The sequence below is a fragment of the Megascapheus bottae genome, chromosome 12, assembly GCF_031878675.1.
Source record: "Megascapheus bottae isolate mThoBot1 chromosome 12, mThoBot2.hap1, whole genome shotgun sequence".
NCBI lineage: Eukaryota > Metazoa > Chordata > Mammalia > Rodentia > Geomyidae > Megascapheus > Megascapheus bottae.
In genome coordinates, this window is record NC_143520.1 from 30017622 (window position 1) to 30034486 (window position 16865).

At 34.4% G+C, this 16865-nt stretch overlaps 2 protein-coding genes across 6 annotated transcripts in view; one reads left to right on the top strand and one right to left on the bottom strand.

The window, feature by feature from the left end:
• Positions 1-8736, top strand: part of Orc4 (origin recognition complex subunit 4) — a 42459-nt gene extending 33723 nt beyond the window's left edge. For all 4 annotated transcript variants that reach the window (XM_090342859.1, XM_090342860.1, XM_090342861.1 and 1 more), the window contains 5 exons: positions 707-793; positions 3656-3764; positions 4685-4780; positions 4858-4925; positions 8293-8736. In XM_090342859.1, the coding sequence (XP_090198985.1) occupies positions 707-793; positions 3656-3764; positions 4685-4780; positions 4858-4925; positions 8293-8481 (549 nt within the window). In that variant the 3' untranslated portion in view covers positions 8482-8736. The remainder of the gene's footprint in view (positions 1-706; positions 794-3655; positions 3765-4684; positions 4781-4857; positions 4926-8292) is intronic.
• A 1492-nt stretch (positions 8737-10228) lies between these two features.
• Positions 10229-16865, bottom strand: part of Acvr2a (activin A receptor type 2A) — a 94815-nt gene continuing 88178 nt past the window's right edge. For both annotated transcript variants that reach the window (XM_090342864.1, XM_090342863.1), the window contains 2 exons: positions 15168-15298; positions 10229-14177 (listed from right to left, as the gene is read on the bottom strand). In XM_090342864.1, coding sequence (XP_090198990.1) covers positions 13983-14177; positions 15168-15298 — 326 coding nt within the window. In that variant the 3' untranslated portion in view covers positions 10229-13982. The remainder of the gene's footprint in view (positions 14178-15167; positions 15299-16865) is intronic.

A 16865-nucleotide genomic window follows, 5' to 3' on the forward strand; every position in this document is an offset into this window, starting at 1 on the left:
ACTCAAAGGAAACATAGGCTCAATGGTTTCCCTCATTTATCATAATCAGTAGAAACCTTGGGCTCTCCCAGCAGAGATTTGCAATAGAGCAAAACCTAGATACATAAGGCCATACAGTATGACGCTAAATGAAAGGACCTCTAGGATATAGAAAAAAAAGCCATATAATGAGTGATTGTTGTCCTTAATGTACTATGTTATTTCTCATCTCTTTTGCTGTCCCTTGGTTATCCCATATTGTTACAGTATCTCACTTTGTTATCTGATATATTGGATATATTTGTATTTGGTTATTTGAAATTGGAGAGGGAAGGGGGGAGAACAAGATGAGGGGTAGAGGTGGGGGGGAGGGAAATGGGGACCAAGATATGAGAAAGGGTATCAATGTATGTGAAGTAATGCACCTTCTATCTGGCGAATATAATGTAACCCTTCTGTTAATTACAATAAAAATATATGAAAGAAAGAGAAAATTAATTGACTATTAATTTGATATTTTTTCTACAAATTTAATTTATTGATTTTATTTAATGTGTAAATACTAGGTAATAAAGTATACCACCAGTGAGGCATAAAATTTTATTTGGATATTGAATTACAGTCTTCCTTAAGTTATTGTTTTCATTCTTTTTGATAATGAATAAATAACTATTCAGTTCATTCATTGTAAGACTTGTCCCAAGTAATATGCTTTTATTTTTCTTAGCAACTCTCAGAAGATAGAAGTGTGCAAGAAGTTCTACAGAAACAATTCAATGTCAGCAAAAACCTGCGGTCATTACACATGCTCTTGGTTTGTATTTTTATCTTTAAATTTTAGCAAGGATCTATTTTAGTATACCAGAGTTAAAGTATGCAGAAAGAAAGAAGAGAAATATAATAAAGTGACTTAAAAGTGCATTTTTTGACTGTTGTTTTTATACCATTTTAAGCTGGATAAATACAATTTTTCTTTCTTTTTTTTTTTTTTTTTTTTTGGTTTAGTGCTTGATCCTCAGGCCCTGGGCTTTCCCTGAGCCTCTATGTGCTCAAGGCTCTACCACTTGAGCCATAGCTCCACCACCAATTTTGCTTGGTTCATTGGAGATAAGAGACTCAAGGAGACTTTTCTGCCCCAGCTGGCTACAACTGAGATCCCCAGATCTCTGCCTCCTAAGTAGACAGAATTAGTGGCATTAGTCTCTGGCAGCAGTTCACTTGATCTTTTTACCTAGCAAGTCCTAATTAGTGGTTTGATGAGTGAGGCCTACCCAAAATATTGGTAATCCCCCGGGCTTCTTTTTTCTGGATGTGTCCTAACCCTTGAATAATTCCTGGATTTTTTTGCTATTTCAAAAGAAAAGGCACTTAGATTAATCTCTTTCTTGTATCTCTAAGGAGTTGGCAGATTTGAAAGTCCCTGCCTTATTGTCTAATTTGTCTTTTTAAACATTGAAAAGAGACTGGCAAGGAAACTTTATTTTTTTCAGTTTACTTTCTGGCTTTAACTTCTTTGGATACATGTAGAGAATAATTTAATTTCCTTGTGTTATTATCTATCTGACTTCATTTCCTCACTAATTGGCTTTGTTTCTTTTTATCATAAAGATGGTAGAGGGGAGAGCAAGCTCTCTTGTTGCTTTGTCTGATTTAGGATCTGATGGGAAATTGAATTGGCAAGAAATTCAGTTAAGATACTACAAAAAGATGACCAGAATCAGAAGAAATCAAGATATTCAACTAAATAAATAAATGATATTAGGGAAATTCATTTAAATGTAACATTGAAAAGACATACCATCTAGAGAAACAGTATATTATATTGAAAGCTAATATGAACATGGCAATCTATTTCTGTCTGTCTTCTACTTTAGATTTTTGTGATATTTTGATAAATACTCTTTTGTAATTTTAAAATCAGGTTATACCTATGTATCTCCTCAAACATCTTCATTCCATTTTCAAATTTTTCCAAAAATTTTTTTTTTCTTTTTGGGGTTGGTCCAGTCCTGGCCTTGAATTCAGAGGCTGGGGTGTCACTGTTCTAGAGTTTTCTTGCTCAAGGCTAGTGCTCCCCAATTAAGCCAGAACTTCACTTCCAGTTTTTTCGTGGTAACTGAAAATAAGAGTGCTTTTCTCTTGATTTCTTAGTGGGACTGGCTTCAAAGTGCAGTCCCCGGATCCCAGCATCTTAAGTAGCTAGGATTACAGACATGAGCCACCAGTGCCTGGCTCTTTTAGCTTTTTGAAATGTGTATGTTATTATCTTTACTTACTCCATATTCTATTTAACTGCAATTCTGTATTCCTTGGTCAGTCCTTCTCCGTCCTTAGTAACCAACAACCTTAGTAACAAACACTTTTGTGAGAACTATTTTAGATTTCATATAAGATCTTGTAGCCAAGCACAGTAGCTCGTGCCTGTAATCCTAGTTACTCTGGAGGCTGAGTTATGAGGATCCTGGTTCAAAGCCAGCCCAGGCACTAAAGACCTTGAGACTCTTATCTCCAATTAACCACTAGAAAACTGGTTAAAGAGGACAGTAGCCTTGAGCTGAAGAGCTCAGGGACAGTGCCAGGCCCAGAGTTCACGCCCCATGACCCACAAAAAAAAGGAAAGAAAGAAAAAAGGATATTTTGTAAGAAAAAGGCAAAAGAAGGGCTGATAAAGCTACTGATAGCCTAAGGTACCCATTAGAAGAATGAAGTACAAGCACTGCCAATCTCTTCTGTTCAACTAACGCACATCTGAAGTTAAAATTTAACTTGATGTTATATGTATTTTATCTGCTAACCCTAAATAAATTTAACTTAAGAGAAAACAAATAAAACAGAAACATGGGTACATTAGTTCAGGTGCTGTGTTCATTTGGGAAAAACAAAAGTGCATGAGCTATATATTCACCTTTCAAATAGTTCTTTCTCTTGCTATAAATTGGCCTGCTTTATTTTTTATTTTTGTCCAATAACAATAACTATGTCACTAGCTTTCACTGGTTGTTTGGATGGTGAGAATTAAGATACAGATCATTGTTGGTGTAGGTCTGAGTTTTAATTTGTATTTTTACTTTCAATTTCCTGTCTTATTTGTGTTGGGGGGAAAATATATTTTCTGAGGCTCGAAATTGAAGCCTGAATACTGTCCCTGAGTTCTTTGCTTCAAGGCTAGCACTCTTATCACTTGAGCTACAGTGCCACTTCTGGTGTTCTGGAAGTTAATTGGATAAGAGTCTCACAGACTTTCCTGTCCTGGCTGACTTCAAACCATGATTCTCAAATCGCAGCCTTCTGAGTAGCTAGGATTACAGGTCTGAGCCACTGGTGCCCAGCTCAGAAATACTATATTTTTTAAATTGTTTTTTATTGTCAGGATAATGTATAGAGGGATTACTGTTAGAGGTAATGGGTACATTACTTCTCGAACCTTGATACCCCTTCTCATGTTTTTGTCCCCCTTTCCCTCCTCCCATCCCCTCCCAGTCATCTTGTTTTCCCCCTTCCCTATTTCAAATAAACATGTATATATAGTATACCAGGTTACAAAGTGAAATACTATATTTTAAGAGAACTAAATTTGAGAGTATTTTTCCCAATGCATTATTATTAATCTCATATAAGAATACACAAATTAAATTTTACTAAGCTTTCCAATTCTTCTAATTTACATTTTTTTAAGATGCTGGCTTTACATCGAATAACAGTATCACACCCACTTATAACTTCAGCCGATCTGATGGAAGCAAACCAGCTGTGTAGCATGGATTCTAAAGCAAATATTGTACATGGTGAGAAATTCTATGGTCAAAATTCTATTCACTATTACGTATGGTTCTTTATATATACAGAATACATCTATGTACATATAGGCTTTAATCAGTACTTTACATATTAGTATTACTGTTACTCTCATTTCAAAGTGAAACTTGACAGTGCTTTCCACTGAACTTGGGATCCAGATAATAATCTGCTGCTGTTCGTTCACACTGTATTAAGTGCTATTGAAAAGCATTCAGTGCGATTAGGAGTTTGGCCTAGTAGTAGATTAATGCTTGCCTAGCATGAATAAAGACCCGAGTTCAATTTCTCAGTACCACATGCATAGAAAAAGCCAGAGAGATACTGTGGCTCAAGCGGTAAAGCTCTAGCCTTGAGAAAGTCAAAGGACAGTGCTCAGGCCCCGAGGTCAAGCCCCAGAACTGGCAAAAAAAAAAGAGAGAGAGAAGCATTCACTGGTTTTCATAGTCATATGTTCCTATTCACTGTCCCTTGAAATTCAGAGAATGATGAATAATTTTGGAATTCAAAAGGTATAATAAATAATTTTTTCATCAGAAAAAAGATAGCTTTTTATGATTTCCAGATGCTTAGGGATTTTGTGAATAAATGCCAGTTAGCCCTGTATGAGTTAAAGTCATACAATATTTGCAGTTTCTATTTGTTTTTCATGGTGGGCCATAAAGTGAGTTCTGAGTTCTTGATAATGTCTCTAATCCTTGTGACATCTAACTTTTTAAAAGATTCTTATTTTATGGATTTGAAAAACTAAAGGTTAAGTGACTAAATGATGACCGAAACAGTTAAATACAGGAATCTTGATCTCAGCTTCTCAAAACCATAATCTTTCACTATATTTGCTTTTTAAAGGCCAGTTATATCAATCTTATATCATGATGTATACTCATAGTCCATCTTCCTGTTCCTCTAGGTTTATCAGTCTTGGAAATCTGCCTTATAATAGCAATGAAACATTTAAATGACATATATGAAGAGGAGCCTTTTAATTTTCAAATGGTGTATAATGGTAAGATCATAAATGCTAATTTCTGACTTTAACTTGCTTCTTGCTTCAGGGTACTAATGTCATTGCTTCTTCTCCAGAATTTCAGAAATTTGTTCAAAGAAAGGCCCATTCTGTTTATAATTTTGAGAAACCTGTTGTAATGAAGGTAAGATTTAGGCTTTTATGTTTTTTTTCTTCAGAAGAGTATATTTTAAAATTAATTGTACAGGTAAGGGTTTCACTTTTGTATGTTTTTAACAAGACATTTAGAATAGGAATTTTTCAAGACAAATATGTCAGTTTGTGGTGTTATACTGCCCTCTGCTGTCTGGTAACATTTGTATCCTGCAAAGGAATTGTTCGTGTAAATTATACACTTACTATCCTTTATCCTTTTCCATCTAAGAATTGTCTTTGTAATCTCACCAGTGGGAGGAGACAAAAATGTAAAGAACTAGTAACAGACTTGTTGACTAAATCTCATTAACCAATTAGGCCTTAGAAAAAATTTTAATTATTCCACTTAAACCTTGGAGTATTGTATAAAACCAGTGCTGGGATCTTGAGTTAGACTATATGAGTTTAGCCTGTGAAGTTTTGGCTAGATTGTGCAACTTCTTTGAGACTGAATTTCTAAGAAGTGAACATAATGCTCTTTTACCTAAGGGAAATGAACTACTGTAAAAGTAAATATTATAGAACTTCAAAGGACCAAGCAAATATGAACCTTTTTTTTGAACTGTGGAAGACACAAAATATTAATTTCTGTAATACATGAAAGGCCCAGAATTTAGTCTTTTAAAAAAAGAAAGAAAAAATTTTAATTATAGGAGGCATGCATTTCAAGCACAAGAGCTTTCATTTAGGTAAACATAGTCTATTGGAAAATGTGAACTATATTGCAGTTTTAGATTTTATAATAATCAGGAAATTTTGAAAGAAAATAACTGAAAATATCTTTAACTGCATATATCAAAAAATCTAGTCAAGTAGAAAATTGTTGGAAGTATTTTCATATTTTCTTTGTATTATATCTTTTAACTTTGGCATTACCATAAGTAACATTAGACGGTATGCAAATAGTTATAAATGATTAACTTAAGTATAATAGACTATGGAAAACTCAAATAGTATAATTTTTTAGAAAGACTAGGTCAGAGCTCAGCAAAATCACCACCAGGAAATAAGTACATGCAAGGAATCATGGGATTAGGGATAGGCGATTGAAGAGGGAAACAAGAGGGAGCATGGAGTCAAGAGGTCATTGTCCATATCACAAAATTAAGGAAAGAGGATGGGAATGTTGGAGTGACCCTGGCAAGTATGCATTGGATTCATAAACTGTTTAAGTGGCACCTCCTTTGTACAGCTATTAAACATAGTAAATTAAAAATAATTTTGGTACATGTTGACAAATATAACTAATTCTACTTTACTAAACTTTTAGAAGTAGTTCTTTACAGTCATTAAACTTAACGGCTCAAAGGATAAATACCACATTTTGAAATTATTGCTAACATATTTAGTTCAACTAGAAAATTAGGTATCTAAACATTGAATTTAAATTCAGTGAAAATTAGTTAAAATTAAAAATTGCATCACACATTTGGAATATTTGTTTGCCTACTATTGACAGTACCCTTCTCAAGTTTATTTTCCTTTTTTGGCAGTACTGGGTAGGGTTTGAATTCCCAAGTCCTGTATTTGCCAGTTAGGTGCTCTACAACTGAGCTATATCACTATCCCTTGAAATAGTCTAACTTCACAACAAACCAGGCTTGCCCACTGATGCTTCCCACAAAGCTAGAATGACAGGCATGCACCACTGCAGATAGCCCTGAGGAGAGAGGGCTTTCCATTGGCCAACTTGCCTTACACCCTCCCTAGTTCAGCCTCCCAAAATAGGTAAGGTTAGATACATATGTAGTCACTCCCTCCCTACTGGCTTATGTTTTGTTTTAATCAGAAGACTTAAAAATATTTTGGTGTTCCTTATATAAGGTCCTACCAGCTATAGTTTCTTGAACTATTTTTAAAGTAGATACAGAACATTGCTGTTTCTTCAGAGCAGCATGGAAAGCCTTTAGCCTACTGGAGGTTGTTATTTTTCCCATCTGGAACTGTCATGAATTGTGCAAGTCATGGAAGTGTATAGGATACCTAGCATTTCAATTCTTGTGACTAATTTCCAACTATTCACTTGTATATTTTTAAATAATGGTGTATTTTGTTACCTAGAAAGACCTCACTAGGTACCTGTAGCCTCCAGTATTTTCTCATTTACATAAGTGAATGGTGGCTTTTCCTGTTTTCATCAGAATTTTATTGAATATATTCCTGTGGATTTTCATAATCTCCTGTAAGAATACAGTGTCCAGGAATCTAATTTAGTAATATACTTAGTGGTTAATGCATTGTAATTTAATGGGGATTTTTTTGTTATTCCTTAATAACACAGCTACCAGCAGTATTAAAAGATGATATCCTTAAGAGTAAAAGTAGGAAGAAGCAAAACAGTAAAGGTCTGTGATACAAGTGTGTAAGATATACACAGAAAAACTTACCCACTTACCCACTCTCATAGCCCTTATTACTCTGCTATTATGTAGATTATTGCAGAGGGCTTTTCTGCTTCACTTTTTGTTACGATTGTGTTAAACTTTACACAGCAAAACGTTAAAGTAGAAACAATTCATATGTATATTTCAGTAGCCTAGCTAATCACAAAGTCTCATCAGATTCAGTGATGGCATGTGAACTGGGCTAAGGTGCTGTCCCTGAGTTCTTTTGCTCAAATCTAGCATTTGAGCCACAGCACTCGTTTCCAGATTCAAGGAGAGAGCTGTGTTAATAAAAATGCGGTGTTAGCCTGGTTTCTGCTACAATCCTAGTAGCTCAAGTTGAGATCTGAGGTTCAAGAAAGGATAGAAGCCAGCCCAAACAGACAAATCCAATTAAAAAAGTTAGAAGTGGTGCTGTGGCTCAAGTGGAAGAGCAGCACTAGCCTTCAGTGAAAAAGCAAGAGAGCAGGAGTCACCGAGTTCAAGTCCCACTGCTGATAAACACCCACACAACCTTTGCTCTAGAAAGGTTTTAGAGTAGATTAGATGCTTAGTATACACAGGGCCAGTTTAGTCTTCAGATTGAAAAGCAAAAATGCAGTAGAAACCATGATACAGAATGAGTTTAGAAATTAACCTATATGATGGACTCAGTATCCGCCTTCTTTCTATTCAGTGTTACAGGGGCAGGGAACTGCTTTGACACTTTGCTGATAATGATTTTTTTTATGCAATTCATGAGAGTGTGAGAGTAAAACTGGAGGGGGATTAGTTACTTAGTTGGTGTGGGGGTTTGGGGTTTTGATTTTGTTTAGTTCTTTCTGTGGTCCCAAGGAACCCCCTCTTTGTGATTTCAATCACAAAAAAACCATAACTTTTTTAGGTCTTTTCTGGCAGTCTGTTGTACACTGACCAAGACCCTGTTTTCTGGTTAACTTTTGTTAACTTTTTTTCTCCTATTCAATCTTGTAGGCTTTTGAACACTTACAGCAATTAGAATTAATAAAGCCCATGGAAAGAACTTCAGTAAATTCACAGAGAGAGTACCAGCTGATGAAGCTACTTTTGGATAATACTCAAATTATGAATGCCCTACAGAAATACCCCAATTGTCCTACAGATGTCAGGCAGTGGGCAACATCTTCACTAAGCTGGCTATAAACAAAACCAGTGATTTCAGTTTTGCCATTTCAGGCAAAGTTCTCTAAAGAACTGTAAGTTATTATCCTTTAACAAAATATGTTAATACATTCTTTTATATTTATGAACAATTTGTATTTATGGAAACTTGTTGTACATGTTGGCTGTTCCTTGAATCATGAACAGTTACGTGATTTGTAAAATTTCAGTGATTGGTTTTGATTGTGCTGTAGTAGCAGTTCAAATGAATAAAGTGTGACTGGTTTTGGAACTGGATCATATGTTTTATTTGACAGTTAATTTTAACCGAATACCTATTTTTTTTTCAAATCTTTAACATAAGCAGTATATAAATGGTGAAATTTGAAGTGCAGTAAGTTATTTTATCTTTTGGATTCGGTAGGGGTACTGTTTGTTGTTTCTGCATGTTTTCCAGTAGGAAATTGGAAATTTTGGATTCTATCTAGATCTTCAAAGTTTGATCGATTTAGCTATAGTATAATCGTATAGAAAAGCACGACTAGATCTCTTCTAGATTTCTCAAAATGTGGTAGTCTACCTTAGAATTCCCTCTAGGATCTTTTTAAAACAAGATTCTAGGAACTACTCTAGAATCTGAATTTGCCTTTTTAACATTTTTAACTTCTATTATTGGAAAACAAGTCACACAAATAATGTGAGTTGGTTGGAAGTGTTAGCTGAGGGAAGTAGGAAGCAATGAACTAAGGCAGGTATCAATTCAAAGGAAATTTAATAAGCACTCAGTGTCAGTGACTTCATTAGTTCAAGTATTTGATTATAAACTACAAATGGATAGGGACAACATATATAATCAATTTAACTGTCATTAGTCGGATGGATCTCAGGTGCTGTTAGAGATTAGGACACTACCACAATAATGGTCATGTCCAGAACTGTGTAAGTTAGGAGTGACCAACAGATGCTGAGATTCAACTCAGGTTTGACTAATAGTAAAGTCCCTGCTATTATAAATTAAAGTTCAGCAATAGGCTTCTTACTAAGTTTAAAGTAACACATTACTTAATGAGAAAAACATCGGTGTATTGAAGTAAAAGTAAAGTGCAAATATACTCCACAACATGGAAGCAGGCCTAAGCAAGAGACAAGGTCCCAGGTATTGTAAGTGCTCTAAGGAGCAATTTTACTTTCAAAAAACTTCGATATACACTAGAATATAAAATATATGTACCTAAAAGTAGTGCTTCTGTAATTACCTAATTCTTTGCGTAGTCCTTCACAAAAAAATGCCAAGCCCTCTAAGTCTCACTCTGTGGATCAACAATGTGTTTAAATGTTAGAGCTTATGTGATGGCTACAGGCCATAATCTTCACATTTTAGCACCTATTAAGCCACTTAATATGGTGGTGTTACTACCACATCTAAAGTCAATAACTACACTTGAGGTGTAATTTTGCCTTAAAAACTTAATAGGGAAGTGCCATCTGTATTAAAGGGAAGAACCTAAAAACGATTTGAGTATTGCCAATTATTACTAAGTTAAGATACAAGGTGAAAGGAACATCACCAACCAAGTACACAGAAAAACTAAGAGGCAAGGTGAGTATTCATTTTCAGTCACTGTGGTAAACATCAAACAGTGATAAAGCAAATATGAAAAATTAGCAAAGGTCATACGGGTAAAATGTTATTCTTGCATCTCATTGCTAATGATTTCAGTGTTTCTTTATGTAGCACACCAAAAACAAACGTTTGCTTAAAAGGTCTCTTGTTCATATGCATATACATGACACCAGAAATTAAATTCTGCCTTTCTTTCACCTTTATTCTGAAAAAGAATCCACTGGCATACACTGTAACAATGCCAATGACCCTCTAGATTCCTAACATAAATACATATATACATCTGTGTATGTGTGGGAACACCATCTGCTAGACAAGGATGGAAATGCTGTAATTAGTGAACAACCCAGGCTCTCCCCAATATCCCCAATTCTTGTAAATCTCAAAGCAAAAGCCTCACTGTAAATTATAAAACGTATTCTCTTTAAGAACATTATAGCTTAAAACAAGTGCATATGCAAATGGTGTTTCATTTTTTTTTATTTAACTTGGGGATAGATTGGGAATAGCATACATTTTATTTGTACAATATTTAACAATTTTCCAAGGTGGGGTCTGGGGAAAAATTCTTATTTTTTTTTAATTTTTTTTAAGCTTTCTGTTAAATACTTGCAGAAAAAAAAATAGCAAGTACAATTTGACAGTAGTACAACAATCTGTGCCCAAACACTGACAAGAAATACAGAGTAAAGCTAAAATAATTGCTTACCTATATTTTGAGAGGTAACAAATAGGAAATGGGTTGAGACTGCATAAAAAACGTACTGCTGGTTGAATATCTGAGGTAAATAATGGTCAATCAAGACGCTACTTATATCATTTTGCCCATAAATTTTTAAATGATTTTATGCACTTTATACCAAATGTTCCCAAAATGTAATTTTCTTTTAAAGTAAAAAAGAGAACTGGAAAAGACCTGTGATAAAAGCTTAAAAAAAAAAAAACACCTTTTCCACTAAATTACCATTTGGCCAGTGGTTTTTCTCCAACCACCTGTATTTTATCTAATCGGGATGTTACTTAGGGGTGAGAAGATACATTTTTTTCGTGGCATATGATTCCATCTTTAAATTCCAAATGTGTTGGATTTGTTTTACTGATTATGCTTTCAAAACATCACCATGAAAGAGTAGAAATTCATGGGACCAATTATTGTGAGGCACAGTCTCTGTTCTGGGATTCACAAGGTACCTGTAATAAACATTCAAACAAGAATCACATCACATGCTAAAAAACTTCCTGGCATATAATACATAGAAGATCTGTGCAGGGCATAGACTTTAAATAAAGTCAAACACTGTATAACCATCTTATGGCAGCTGATCATAAAACATTTCTTACAAGGGAGATCGGGCAAAGTAAAGACTATGAGAGTTAGAGCAGCAGTATCAGAAAGGCAAAGTATAAGACAAGTCATGAGGAGCACCATACACATGAGGAAAAGTTATTGGGGTGTTTCGTTTTGCCCCAAAAGAAAGAACTGTTTTTTTCTCATTCTTTTTCTTTTTTCTAATATCCTTAGCATGAATTTTTTGTTGTTGTTGTTATCTTGCCCACTGTGCACTGACTGTAAACCAAACACTAAAATGCCCTGCAAAAGAAAGTTTTAACAAGATTAAGGATAAGGACAGGTAGTCACTGGAACATTCTTATTTTACTGCTTATAAAAGTTTTTCTACTAATGTGGTTCTCAAAAAGATACAAGTTTTAAAATTAGAATTAAGTACAATACCCAAATTTTCTAAAAACTTCTCTAACACGAAGACAAAACATTGTATATTGTAAATAAAATTTATCTGTAGTATTCTCCTAAGCCAAACATTATGATATCCCTTATTTTGTTTTTAACTTTTAAAAAGATGATTACAATTGATAGAAATTTTGTCTTTAGACTCTTACTAATTTTCTCATACGCACATATCTTTTCCCTTGATTAGTTTCTAAATGGAAGCAAACCGTTATCAAGAAATTGAGAGGCCAAGTGCTTTTTGAACTGAAAGTAGTAAACATTATAATGGAAAATTTTAATACAATGAGACCTTGAGTACATACATGAAGAACACAATTTTGAAGAGTGTGTGGCACACAGATAAAAATGATATTCTCCTTTCCCTTCCTGCTTAGAGTCTGCTGATTTAAATGGTTTTTTTTTTAATAAATAATGTCACTTTTCTTCCCAGAGATTTAAGTGCATATTATATGTAAAATGTAGTGTACTGGTGTTTAAATAACCATTTGGAGACAACACATTCACAGTGAGCTCATTATAGTGACATGTAAAAAAATTTATGAAAACGTATGGATTTTATATTGACATGAGAAAAACACATAGGGTAATACTGACTGTACTGATTATTCTACATAAAAAGGGAATTAATGTTTTTTTTCTATGACCTGTGTAAATCTGAGGAAGAACCCAATCATAGTGTTTTAAAAATAGGTTTTGGCACCAGCCTACCATCAATTCCATTTCTTAGCAAGGGTAAGGCATGAGCTATCCTAACTTAATGTCAGAATTAGTCGTGAAAGCAATTTTGGGGAGTATGCTAGGCTATGTTACCTACATCATCATTGATTACCTCTAAATGTCATTGCATATTTTAAGTCATAAGTTCAACTTGTTATCCCTGATTTATTTTAAAGCAGTAACATCTGAAATCTGTGCTTAAAGGTTAATATCTTTATCATAATTCTTTATGGATCACAGATATCAAATATTACTCTGACAAGATGGCACCAAGCAGAAGTATAGTGATAAAATTACAAATCTCAAAGCAGTGAGGGATTCAGAGTAATGACACTTCCTGAGGTGTTCCTAAAACAGTGATAATGTCCCACACACTGTTTAATGAAAATAAAAACATTACAATTTCACATATATAAATAAGAAAAAAAGTATCTTAAAAAGTAAAATGAAGAGCTTTCCAGTGTCACAGCTCACTTAAAAAAATTTTTAACATGCTTTAAATTTTCAAATATTCCCCAAACACAGCACACCTTTAAAAAACAATTTTAAAACCTAAGTAAGTATGCAATATTTTGGGACCTGAATATAAGATGAAGCTTTGACGTATGGGAAGAGGAAGAAATTTCAATTTTTTTCCATTTCAAAAAACAGCACATTTTTCCCCCTAAAAGCCAGCACAAGAAAAGCTAAAACACTGCTTTACAAATGGCCACTTATTCTTGGCACGAAGCATAGCTTACCTTTTTTTGTCTTAAATAACACAGTGGATTTGTAAATAGCTTGTTATAAAACATGGATTAATTTATTCAAATTTTGTAGTGTTTTCAATTTTATAATTTAGCGACCGTGGAACTGAGGTATACCTTGTTGAGAGGGAGGTTAAAAGTAATGCTTGGAAGCCTCTTTATGTACCCCACTTTGATAACTGTTTATGTACACAGAACAGCAGCACACTAGACATTCACAAGCTGTGTCATATTGGCATTACAATAGTCATTTATAGAAACAACAACAGCAAATGCAATAAAAACAAGTTTACCCTTTTTTAAAATCTGAAATGAAAAGTTTCTGATTTAAAAAAAAATAACAGTAGTTCATTTAAGGAATTAGTGTCTTCTTCTGACAGACATTAAGAAATCTGATGTCAGTTTTCAAACACTTGATTAGCCAGGTCCAAAAGATCCTTGATTTGGAGAGGGCACATTCTTCATGTACATTATTTCAAAAGTTTCTTTATAGAGTTTGCAACTTTTAGTCTCATGTCCTTCACATCTGTGCTGCAAGCAATGCAATGAGTCTCCCAGAGCCTTTTTCAACAAAGGGCTGCTTGGCTTCAGTTTCCAGGAGGCATCCTACTTGTTTCACACAGAAAATAAAACTGTAAGCAGTCCTGTCAGCTTAGCAGCTCCAGTTCGCAGTCCCACTTCTCAGTGTATATGGATGGTGCAACCATCATAGACTAGATTCTTTGGGAGGAAAGTCAACATTTGTCACCATTGTGACCACTGTTACAATGTCCTCTGTGGTAATAATATTTGTTAGTCTTTGCATCTGGGTAATTCTTTCACCTACGCATCCAGCTGATAACCTGGCTTCTGCATCGTGATCCCAACATTCTTCTATTGTTTCACAAAGCATTGCCATTCCCTAGGAAGACAGAAACAGTAAACTGTCAATACCACAGTAATATTTTCCTGAGGAAAGAGGAAAAAAATCATAAAGAAAAAGCTACTTTTGCTATTTTTTGGTCCAGGAAATTTCAAGGTTATCAAAATTTGACATTATTTTGCAACACTGACTTTTCATAGTACAACTAAGATTTAATTGTGACTTTCCATCTATGCATATAAATGTGTCCTGATCAAACTCTCCCCTTTCTATTGTGCTCCCTTTAATCCTAAAGCAATTCACCAGGTTCACTGGTATTTTTTCATATATGTGTATGTATATATACATACATATATAAATTACTTTGACCATATTCACCCTCACCCTCCCCTACAACAGAACCTATTTTCACTTTCTTCACAGTAGGAATTTCTTTCCAAAAAATGTCTGTCCACATTATTATTTGTGCTGGACTCAAAACCAAAGCAAGTGAGGGTGATATAAAAATAGTTATCATTTTCTTAGTTAATATTAGGAATTTTATCTTACAGTTAAATATAAGATTGAAAGAGCCATCCTTGCATTCTCTACCTAGCTTCATCCATTTTCTAGTTACATTTAGACCAAAACAATGTAATACTACACAATGCCATTTTCTGCCTAAACTATTCTTAAGAACTTATGTTCTAAGCTAAATCAAAATATTAAAGCAAACTCAAGGAGAGTAGACAACATGATGTTTAATAAAATGGTATCATCCTAGAAGGTGGTCATAATAAGCCTGCCTATTTGTCTATAGATTCCAGAGCCAGGCACTCATTTTTCTAGGAAGTTTTGAGGCAAAATTAAGAGCTTTATAAGGCTCTATAACTTCCTAGTGAGTATACAGACAAAGCCTGAAGGCTGCTGCTCCCTTTAGAACTGTGTGAAGATTACCTTCCTCTCAGAACCAAAATGTGCAGAGAATAAATCATTCTCAAAAAGATATTTTATTGGAATTTCAAATGAAAAGTTAACTACATGACTTACAGCATGTTTCTGCCAATAATCTCTTAAAACAGGCCTCTTTTTTTTATGCACAACAACTTCCTGCATGTCTTCAAGTGATGGATGCTGGCCAATTTCCTCCTCAAATGGCAACATGTACTCATCTACTGGTCCTGAAATGTAAAGCATGAAAACATTCATTTTTAATTAAATCTTCCAACTGGTACAAGCTTTCTAAAATATATTCTGTATCACTTTTTTCCAACTCTATATGCTATAAAGATAAGAAAAAAGACTTATACCACTGTGTCCAAGCTCTTAATTTACAACAAAAAGCCTATGATTTGGCATGTAGCTTTATTAAGGTTGCTTAAGAGTGTTTGTTTGCTTGTTCAGACCGGGTCTTGCTGTATAAACCTAGCTGGCCTTTGAACTCTCAACCTTCCTCCTGAATGTTGAAATTACAGATGTGCAACATCACACCTGGGTAAATTTTTTACCTATTATGTCAAGAAAGTCTATATTCATCTGTACACAAGGAATATCTGCAAATCAAGAATGTCTTTGCAATCCATGCCAGAATGTGAACATCTGGAAGGTTTGGGGTTAAACCTGCTATACTTACCTTTATTCTATAGCACATTCAAAACCCCAATCATGATCCCTACAAAGAATTAGTATACCTAATTAGTCAGAACTCTTTTCCATCCTAATAGTGCTAAAAGTAATTTTTTCATCATGTATACACCATCCAAACTTCCCATCAAATCAGAATGTGACCTCACAATATTTATTTAATAATAAAAATAATTCCCTTTTCATTACACCTCATTAGATAATATGGGAAAATACATTTAAGGAATTAACTAGCATTTCATGAGCACTTAAGCCTCAGAAACTTTACATATTTACTATCCTTTTATCTTCATAAAGGTGGCATTGCCTCTTTTGAAAAAAAGCTCAGGAAGTTACAAGATTGTGCACAAAGGTACACAGCTGTTATATAGTAGAGATGAAATCTGAATCCTTATCTCTCTCTGAAGTCTGTTTTTAGTCACTGTATTCTCTGACTTTTGACAGAGAGAGGTCAGTGCGGAGCAGTTTCACTGAGCTCTATGTATAGACTTGGACCTAGTGCAAGACTTTGAATTGCACCAAACACTTTTGGATAGAACAGAATAAATTGTGAGGGACTCATTAACTCCACTCTATACAGATAAACGTGGAAATCCTTGATAGCTATGCAATCTTCTCAGAGTACTGACGTTCTAATGCATCTACTCAAACTCTGTGGTTCACAAGTCAATGGCATTGACATCAACTGGTAGTCTGTAAATGTACAGACTGGCCTCAAACCCAGATGACTGAGTCAGTGTTGGAGTTGAAACTGGGCTTTCCAAATTTAATCATCAGCTAGACATTTAACTAGACATTAACAAATTTCCAGAGTTCTCAGTGTATTGTCTACACTGGCATTCTAGCCCCAATTTCTGCATGGCATATGCCAGGTATTTAGGGAAAGTCTACATCTATCCTTTTTTCCATTTTCCCTAGTAACTCTTTTCCCAACAAAGCAATTTCTTGAGACTCCATTTATTTATCCAGAAACAGTTATTAATACCTATGTTCCAGGAATTGAGCCAGATAATTCATATTCACCATCTGACCCTATATCAATAAATGCACAAAACAATAAACACTTCTCTAACTTTAAAATCAATATGAACTGAACATCTTCCT